This window comes from Boleophthalmus pectinirostris, unplaced genomic scaffold (assembly GCF_026225935.1).
Source record: "Boleophthalmus pectinirostris isolate CB_2022bp ecotype Guang Dong unplaced genomic scaffold, ASM2622593v1 HiC_scaffold_8, whole genome shotgun sequence".
NCBI lineage: Eukaryota > Metazoa > Chordata > Actinopteri > Gobiiformes > Gobiidae > Boleophthalmus > Boleophthalmus pectinirostris.
Genome location: NW_026571515.1, coordinates 31057330 through 31067881, shown reverse-complemented (window position 1 = coordinate 31067881; position 10552 = coordinate 31057330). Strand labels below are relative to the sequence as shown.

The following is a 10552-nucleotide window of genomic DNA, read 5'->3' as shown; positions in this document are numbered from 1 at the left end:
AAGTGATGACGTATTTTTAACAGTAAAGTCCCGTCTGTGAATTCGTATTCGTACTGATGAAAGCATAATCGTAAATTTTCATTTCGTAATTGTAATTCTTGACGTCGTAACTTTTCAATTCATATTCTGAGGGATAAAATACACACAATATATTTTATGTACGACTGGACTCATTTGAGAGTTTACAGATATTTATTTTATGCGCAACTACAGCCAAATATGCACGGATTTCTATTCTATGCGCACAAATATTTTTGACAGCTTTCTTACTCCATAGCTTTCGTATTCCATAGTAATACATGTGCAGTGGAGCCAAGCCCTAAGCGGGACTGGAGAGCGCTCAACAGCTGTCGGAATTCACTGTTTCTGCAGGCTGTACATCAGGGCAGTGGGGACGCGGTATACGCACCGTAACCTGGAGTGGACTATGAGCGCTTTGTTTATGTAAGTTAGCCATGCGGTTTTAAGTTTCGTTTCTGTAAAACGTAAACACATATGCGCAAAGCTGCATTAAACACATTATTTCTCAATATATACTGAAAGAAAGAACAACCGACAGGAAATTTATACAGAGCGGTGGTACGGAGGACCAGTCACAGCTCTTATCATCTGCGTCGCTTCCCCGGCTGTCTGCGGCGTTTTGACGCGTAGTTAGAAACGCGTTGACGCGGACTCTCTGCGTCGTGGCGCAGACGATTTGACGCTGGACCATAAATTGGCCTTAAACCAGGTGAGTCCTGCTCTGCCTCTACTCCGTGTGTTCACAATCTCACGCAACCCTGATCCAGACGCCCTCACACGGCCCTATCTCTGCCTGCACGCGGTACTGATTCCCCATTTCCAAACGAAAATCTAATGGCCGCGACACGGACCCCCGGTCTATACTGAAGTAAATGGCAGGATAGCATTCGTTAGCTTAGCATTCGTTAGCCTAGCTCTTCCGAGTTTTCACCGTGTTTTTCATACATTTCTTTTAATAGCATATAAACGTGCACACTTTTGTGTGCTGTGTTGAGGTAGGATATTGTATCAAGTGGAGAGTTATTAAAATTATTTGAATCAAAAGTTTACTAGTATTCTGTAAAAAATAAAATATCTTCAAGTATGATGTCTTACCCAATACAATGTCTTAACATGCTATTGACCTTTAGTCAAAAAGAGTAATGATACATTCTTTTTTTTGTATTTTCTTTAGAGTGAGTGTCTTACTGCTGGTTCACATGCATCCCCAACTCCTAAACGCTACAGTGGAAAGATGAAGGCTCAAGCCATTAACCATCTCCTCAGAGACTTGCAGGTATGTCATGAAATGTTTAAATGTAGAACTGAAATGTAACCTCACCAATAATTTTGTAATTGACTAATTGCATTTTATATATGTGCTAAGTAGTTGTAATTATTGCTGTAATCTCATTCTATTTTCGTGATTAATGGCATTTAGGTGTTTTGTTTCTTGTGGGTCTTGCATTTAAAAATAATAATTTCTGTCCTTCAAGTTATTTATTTAAATGGTTTCTGTATACAAAAACATACAACTCAACAACAGACTGCAACAAACTAACCTGCTTAATAGGAAAAAAAAAACAAATAATGATATATGCACCATAATATATTTCCTATATATTTACTTTAAAATTTTTATTCATGGCTCATTAAATATTGCATAGCCCATTTTGCAAGGTGGCTACTTGGATATGTTATATTTATTTTATATTTTATTTTACAGATTGGTATGGACACATTTCTTGCTGGTTAAGCATGGACAGACTTTCTACCTGTGACTGAAGTGGGAAGGACAAAGGTTTTTTATGTCATCATCGACCTGGCAGAATTTAGGCACTTGGTCCTCAGACTCTCACAGACTTTAAACTTGTATGATGTGCATTATTTTAATACAAGTTAAGTTGAAATGGAATTTTGTGGTGGTTTTCATTATTTTACATTTATAGAAGGGATTATGAACTAGAATGGCCACAGCATTTACACTGTATTTAGTGAAGAAAGAGTTACTGTTGAATAGTGTAACATGAAGAACACTCTACACTATTTCTACTTCATAAAGTGTTAACTTTAAAGTGTTAAAAAATAGCAATATAGAGTTATTAGTTTTTCACTATACACTAGTGTAAAAAAATCAAATCTTAATCAGTGTGAAATTCAACTATGAGGAGTGTGGTTCCATTACTTTACCAGTGTTGAGCCTTCTACACTTTACAGTTGGTTTACTGGGATTATTCTGTTTTGTGTCAGGTGCATAAAGTAGTTTCAATATTCTCGTTTATCACAATATTTCTCTATAGCAATATATCGTGCTTCATAATGTGTTATCGTGCCAGGCCTACCCCCAAGCCCTACACCTTTCAACTCTGAATAAACAAAACAACACTATTTATATACAGTGTATCGTTCAGTCACTTCACATACAATCTCCCCTATTTTCATTTTCTTTTCATGCAGATATCGCCTTATATATCTGTACCCCCACCATCATCCGTCTCATGGTGTATTCTGGTGTGATATGGCTTTGCACAAACACAGGGACTCGCACAGAATGGCAATGAGGCCAGTGCCCTGGGACTCCGCAGCTGTCGGACTGATAAGAGGAAGAGATCATAAGCATTCACAAATGGACCTGGGATGTCCCAAAAGGTGAGGGGAAAAATCACTGAGCTGACCTAAACATAAAGCGTGAGAATAGCATGGTAACCCCCAGGTGTAATGATTTGCATTTTATGAGACCAAAGTAAATAGTTTCCTGTTATGAAGGATTACAATGTAAGAAGAAATGCTAGAGTCATTTTAGGTCACAGGTGGGCCCCTTCATATACCTGTACCTGCACATTGTATACATAGAAAAAAATGTCCCACAGGATTAAACATATCTATCTAGCATTTATTTCATTGCAGATGTTCTTATTGCTCAAAAATTAACATGCATTCTGTGCCAGAACTTGCCACTCCATAGACCTTACCTGCAACTTGGCCTGGTGACATCACCTTCTTGTATCCATGGAGAGTATAATGGAATGGTGACAGATGATTGATTCTGACTGGAATTTATTATTATTATTTTTAAAATTAATTAATTAATTAATCAATTAATGTATTTATTTATTAAATATTTGACCAGGTAAGTCAATTGAGTACACCTTCTCATTTGTAATGGCAACCTGGCCAAGAGGCAGTATAAAACAGCACAAACAGAATACACTCATACATCAATCATAGCATGAAATTAGGAACAATGATTGGAGTTGGGTTGTTTTTAAATAGGTTTATGCTGAACCAATGAGTATAATAAATACATATACCATGTAAAGGTTAAGGTACATATTATTGTCCTTGTCAGGAAGTTTGTCCTCTGCATTTGACTCCATCCTTCAATACCGCTGGGGCAGCTTGTCAGGAGCAGTGCACAGATGACCTTAGTGTTACACTCAGGGTCCTATTTAGGGATGCAGTGATCCGAGGATATCTGTGCTGCTACTGAAAAATTTGACGGTATGAATATCAACTTTCAAATATCGGTTCGAATGATATCTTGGTTGGACATAAATTGACATTGATGTAATAAGTTTATTTATCGGTTGTACACAGCCCAGAAAGTCTCTGTTTGAATTTGCATTTACACAAGTTGTTCTGTCGTTACTTGAGATGTAAATAACAGCCACATAACACGTTTGAATTAGTTTTGTCTTTTTTTTTTTCTTTTTTTTTAATAGGAAAAATTAAGTTTTTAATCTTTGCACTGATATGAGTTGATATCAGGTATCGGCAAATACTAAAGAAATAGCATCGAAATTGGTATCAGAACTGAAAAAGTTGGATTGGTCCATCCCTAGTAGCATCTCTTAAGAGCTTAGGCTAAGGTTTAATTTTGTTGCAATACAAAAATTTCAAGCTCAAATTAGCTATTAAGCTAAAAGCTCTCTTCAGTTTTTTTGACAATAGATTAAAATTCAGAAGTAATTTAGCTGGAGTCTATTGTGCACGTTTATGGGGCAAACTCATATTTTAGTCATTTCTAATCATCAATGATATTCTTGGTGCTTTTTAATTGAGAGGTTGAAAGACAGTTCTCTGTCAATAAAAGCGTGTGTTTTGGAGCAGTGTTCAGACTTTGGAGGACTCTTTTTGTATTAAACAGCCAGTGACTAAAGGACCTAATTGAATATAAAAATTATTTTTATTTGTTCTTAATTAGACAACATGAAATAGACAATCGTTATCAGATACATTTATTATTTTGTCATATCATCCAGCACTAGCACCCAGAGACAGGGAGAACATGGAATCACAGGCAGAAAGGATGCTCTCCTGAAGATCCGCTGCCTGGAGCATTGACAGCTTGACTGTTTTTGTTTAAGGTTTTGATAACTAACAAACAAAATAATTATATTCACAACAGTTGCTAAGTTAATTCCTCCCTTGACCTATCTGTAAAAGAAAAAAATCTCCTATGTCTGACTAATGAGAATTGTCTCTGCTTACAGAATAATTACCATTCTGCAGAGCAAGTGCAAAAACAAGGCTAAATGTCACCAATTGTAGCTTTATGTCCCTGTAACACAATAAAAATACAAAGCTACACACATAGTGAACACATGTTAAAATGCACACTCCCCTTGTTAAGCCTGCTGTGTGTAGTGGCAGTATTCACCACATCGCAGTAAATAAATTATGAGAATATATTAAAATTCTGCCAGGATAAGGAAGCCTCATGTCTTTGAAAAAAAATGGAAAAATGTGCCTCTATTTTTTCTAACATGGTTTATTTTTTTATTTTGATCTCCCTCTTGTTCCCGCATCAGTCCCGCCGTGTTCTGATACTCTTTTATTTTACCCTCATTGAAGAAACAAGATCAGCATACATTTTTCTCATGTATAAATAATATTTTGATTAATGTTTTTGGTGAGACACAAGCTTGCATATGGAGGAGTACCAAGAGGAATACAGATTTTTTCATTGCTGTCTAGACTACAAAGGCTGTGTATCGTAGTGCAAAGATGGAAAAGATGAGATCTATCTCTACTAGCTCTAACGATTTAATTTTGTATCTAACTAGGTCCACAGGGAGTCACATAGTATTTCCAGTGCTCATTAAAATAATCAGAAACTGAATAGAGGTTCAGAAACTCATTGATCCAATAGACATGAATGCTATTATTGTAACTGGTTTACTCCTATGTATTTCCACCATGTCCCATTCTCCTTAATATTGGGAATTAAAATATAGCACCATTACCCAAGAAATTCAGGTGAAACTCAATTTTCTGTATTTGATAATTGCAGGGCTATATTGCCTCAAAATTATAATTTAAAGGTGCACTGTGTCACTTTTCTGGTTGGGGATTCACTGCCTGATTGTCTCCATTGAGGTATTGTTTGCCTTGCGTAGAACTTTCCATAGTGTGCCATATCATATCTGTCTTAAATGTATTCTATTATCTGTGTTTATGTGTGAATGGATGCTTTCTGCGGTGGCCCGTCTCTCCACAGATCTGACCTGTCTCTTGGCCTGGTGACATATCTAATCTTCATTAAGATATTAGATCAATGCCATACTGTGGAATATTTCAGGCAAAGCCATGAGGTAACCATAGACAACCAAGGAAAGAAAAGTTGCAAAGTGCATGTTTAAAATGTATATATTTTAATTGTTTGTAGAAAATATTAATTATATTACACTGAATTGATTATAGGGCTCTGCATTTAACAATTAGACCATGCATGCTGTAACTTGCCAACTTTACGTAACAAACAAAAGATGCCATTTTAGTAGAGGATGCTAAACCCACTAAACTGCAGAGTATTGGTGAAATGTTGGGGTCACTGGAGGATTACAAATAGCTGCTTCTGCGTCAAATTTGCCCTTTCCACTGAACCGATGCGCTCTTAACTCTGGTACTAAAAGGTAACATTCAACTGAAAGCACATGCGACAGATGATCTTTAAAAACTATCCAACCTTTTAAACAGTTTTAGACAAAACTGGACCAGGTGACAAGGTTATCGGAGGTAAGAATTAGTGAGTTACATTTACCTGCACTTGAGTAATATTACTATATTGAGCCGATGTATTGTGATAAAAGCTGTATGTTGGTTATTTAAGGAGATTTAAATGTCATCATAAGATTAAATATTTCTTTGATGTTCAGATTTTTTGTAAATAGAAAAAATATGTATATTATTATGTATATTCACCAAATACCTTCACTTTTTACTTCTATTCAAGTTTGAACAGTACTCATAAAGGGCTATTTTTGGATCTAATGTATTTAACAAAAGCGTATGAGCTGTATTTTGTTTCATTCACACGTTTAACACACAAACCCTGCATGTTTAGGCATTTAGGAGTGTTTCTCATAGGCAGAAAATACATGTCATGTGGTAATACCAGAGGCGATCCACTCCATACACTATTTCGATAATTTCAGCACTGGAATTGCCAATCTCTACTCAAACTTCAAAACTATTGCTTCATAACATCACAAGGTGGAACAGAGCATTTTGAGATGCTGACAGACATAATAAAGGGTTACTCAAACGTGTGAACGAAACAAAACACAACTCCAACTGTGTATTCACTGTCTATAATGGCTGCATTAGGTGGATTTAGTGTTCAACATTCAGTCTTACATTTATGGCCATAAGATCCTGTTTCAAACCGTCTCACAGTCTCCAGAGTAGAGCTTGTGCAGAATGAATGAGCTTAAACTTCTCTCCTTTTTGGCAGGTGATAAATTGCTTTCAGATAGATAAAAAAACAGGTAGGATTTCTGTATTGCTGCTGAAAGGTCAAATCACGTCATGCCCTTCCATTTAGGGGTTTCATATCAGCCAATGTAATCCTGTTTGGTCCCAGTGGACTGTTTCTTCTTGCCCTGAGCTACTTTGGCATTGGCACTGTGGTAAACGTGCCAGTAAGACCTCTTTTAAATTGGAAATTCAATTGCTGTCTGCTGGGAGAACATTGGAGTAGAGGCGCAAAGAAACCAATTTTGCTCACAAATCCCTTCTAGGCTGCTTGAATACTATAAGAAGTGAAACTCGAGTAGGCAGTAGGATTGCACAGTTAATTGTAATCAAATCTATAATCACTTTTTTTTAATCATCAAATCGCAAATGCTGGAATTATTTAGGTAAGAGAATGTCCTCTGAAAGCAGTAAAATGTCTAACTATGTAGTTTGGACCACTACAAACGTGTTCTGAAATATTTGTTATTCTTGTATTAGTTTAGCAATTCATTTTTCAGTATTCACTCAAAGGCTTCTGGATGTGTTTAAAATGTGAGTTGAAGAATTTGATTGAAACAAAAATTGCAAATGTAATTGTTTTTTTTCCCCCAAATTGTGCTACTCTAGCCATTTCATTTTGATTACCACACAAAAGCTCGCCATATCTTCTCCATAGCGACCACCCAGCTACATTTGCATTTTCCTCACCTGTTACCCGCTTGTTGTGTCTCCCCCCCTTCTCCATCTCATCTGAATGCAGCCTCACTACCTGCTTTGGCTGCTGTGAAAAAATCCTAGCACAAAATCATTGGTTTTTAAGGTGGTACACTGTTACTATCATGGTCATTGCTTTGATTGGTCTACCTTAATATTAATAGATTTCATAGCTTTAGGAGTGTCCTTCTGTGATAGGACGCAGTGCTTTCTAGCGCCTGCAGACTCCAAAGGGGCAGGGGAGAGAGAGAAAGAGAGGGAGAGGAGAGAAGAGAGAGAGGAGGTAGAGCTATAACGACATGTGGGTGCAATGATTGGGGGTTATTGCAGAGAGCTGGGTGTGGATAGTCCAGGGATTTCACCAGTAGTGATAGTAACGCTTTTTTTCCCCTCGTCTTTTGTGTTTGTGCTCCAGGCTGCGGTGAAAGGGTAGCACATGTGAGCGACGCGCCTAAAGAGAGAGAAAGAGGGGGGATGCTGGAGAAGCCAAGAAACTGTCCTCCAATCAGGCGACAGCGGCACTGCTTGTCTGATTTACGACTGACCTAGGACACCGCACTGCACAAGACTCTACAGCTGTGAGCACCTGGATGGAAATAACAACTATATGCTCCCAATTCCTGTTTTAAGGAATACCATGCATTTCTGGACTCATTTATTTGACTGAAGAAGGACTATTTTTGATTTGGGATTTTCTTTTAATTCAGAGGATATAAATTAGATTTTTTTGTCTTGAAAGTAAAGTTATGCACATGCAAGGATTGTTCAAGCTATCAGTCTACAAGAATGAGGGACTTTTAGTGTCAGTTCACTCTGGTACTGCTTTCAGCTCAGTTTAGTCCTGATGTAGACTTGGTTTGGTTCTGTCCTAGTCCTTGTTTAGTCCTGGTTTAATCCAGGTTTAGTTCTTGGTTTGGTCACAGTTTTAATATGGTGTGTGCGCAAGTGTGATTCATAGATAGCTTCCTTGTTTTGATTCACTCTTGGGATTACAGGTGTCTTGAATGAGGATTAGCCAGATTTAAAACCTTGTAGAGAGGAGAATGGGAGAAGGACCTTTTAGCTGAGTGTCGCTGGAGGCTTGTATAGATAAAGGTTTAGCCTGGATGAGTGGGCAGACATTGGAGAGGGCATTGTAGACATGCCGGGGAGATTGCCTTTTGAGATGGGCTACCCTTTAGGGGATGGAGCAAGCAAAATGAAGTGTCAAAATACAGTCGAAATGTGATGCGCTGACGAATGGTGTCCTCAAGCACAAAATCCAATTGATCTCTGACATGACATATTGATTTTAAGATTGTGCCAAATCTTAAGCCTTCACTAATTCAATTACAATCCAGCCTGGAGCAGTGTATGCACTTCAGGAACACGCTACTTGTCATAGCAGCTGACACCTCATGGGTTTGTTATCGTCACTCCTGTCTGCTACAACTTCCCCGCTCGGCTACAGAGTGTCTGGCAGCTTTCATTCAAAATATTGCATTACTGGCAGTATCGGAAATGCCTGTGTATGTTTATGTCATGTTTGCTGACAGTGTAAAGTTGTAGCGAATGTGGGGAGGTTAAGAGATAGAAGGATTCCCTGTTTTGATTCAGGTTGCATTTTGTGTATTTTTGGGCAGGCAGGTTTATCTTGGAGGCACAGCAAGTGCTTAAACTTTGCAGCCTTGCACCACCATAGCAGGCATGTTATGGAAATTATGTGGACAAGTGTTTAAATCATGATGAGAAAGCAAAATAGGTATAAGTATACGTGTATGTATTATGACAGGTTTTATTGATCGAGCACATAGTTAGTTTGAAGGGAATTTTGGTTTTGTGCAAAATAGCTTCGAGTGAATAAAATTGGATCAAATGTAGGCGGTTTTGTTGAAAGAGTGAAGAAACATACACCAACCTGTGACTTTTTTTTTTTTCTGAAAAGCACAGATTTTTAATGCCACAAGCACAAACCACAAGGACAGCACAAATAAAGAAAGCCAAGGAAAATCATCTCTTACGATCAGAATAAAAAACATGTTTGCGTGGGACTTGTTGTAGAAGTTTGCTCTGGATTTAAAAAAAAAAATAGAAGATTGGAAGATGTGGAGGATTTGAGGAGGAGTGGTGAGACACACTGAACCATTTGAGGGTGGGGCTGCACTGCCACAGACAAAGACCCAGAAAGAGAGAGAGCAGAGGAGAGAGGAGAGCCTGGTCCAGCATCATGGGGTGCAACATGTGTGTCGTCCAAAAACCGGAGGAGCAGTACCGGTTCATGTTCCAGGTAAGTCAGCGCACCAAGCACAGCACACATGGGTCAAATAAATAACTTCTATCTCCCATAATAGATGCAACTAACTAACTACTAAAATGTTTCATTGTGCTATGTGTTTATTGCAATTTATTACATGTAAAATAGCTTTTTGGGGGGTTTCTGCTTTAGAGTTGTGTCAATGACATAATTTAGTTTCAGTATTATTACCTCCGCCAAGGAGGTTATGTTTTTGCCGGCGTTTGTCTGTTTGTTTGTTTGTTTGTTTGTCTGTTAGCAACATAACTCAAAAAGTTATGGACCGATTTTGATGAAATTTTCAGGATTTGTTGGAAATGTGAAAAGGAAGAACTGATTTCATTTTGGGGGTGATCCGGAAGAAATCCTGGATTCTGGATCACTTTGAAATTTTAGTTAACATTGTGGTAAATGGGACCAAAAATTTAGTTTCTCAATATCTCGGTTAATTATTGACCAAACCCCATGAAATTTGACTCAGGGATGGACAATGGGATCCTCTTTCATATTCCAAAGGCTGATCCGGATCTGATCCAGAAGACTGATTTTATCGCAATTTATATAAAAAATGGGGGTAGTCCTTGGCGGAGGTCTGCGCTCTCTGAGTGCTTTTCTAGTTGTTTATAGTTTATATGTTCTTCAGCAAGATTTGTTATTGTGACAGGCCTAGTTATCTCACCTTTTTTCCATGTACATATTTGATGTTAAATTAACTGATTTTCAAGAAGATTTCCACCATTAATTCCTGATTTGTGGCTTTGGATCAACATAAAATAATTACATGATAACGTACATAATTTATTTATTTCAGGACATTTAATTTTTTTG

General features: G+C 37.7%; 1 protein-coding gene across 1 annotated transcript in view; it reads left to right on the top strand.

Annotated features, from left to right (window-relative positions):
• The first annotated feature begins 39 nt into the window (after window positions 1-39).
• LOC110164789 (PDZ domain-containing protein 4-like) overlaps window positions 40-10552 on the top strand; it is a 60325-nt gene continuing 49812 nt past the window's right edge. Inside the window, exons 1-6 of the mRNA XM_055165700.1 lie at window positions 40-444; window positions 544-730; window positions 1196-1297; window positions 1727-1872; window positions 2458-2649; window positions 7868-9718. Of these exons, the coding sequence (XP_055021675.1) occupies window positions 9659-9718 (60 nt within the window). The 5' untranslated portion in view covers window positions 40-444; window positions 544-730; window positions 1196-1297; ... (1 more) ...; window positions 2458-2649; window positions 7868-9658. The remainder of the gene's footprint in view (window positions 445-543; window positions 731-1195; window positions 1298-1726; window positions 1873-2457; window positions 2650-7867; window positions 9719-10552) is intronic.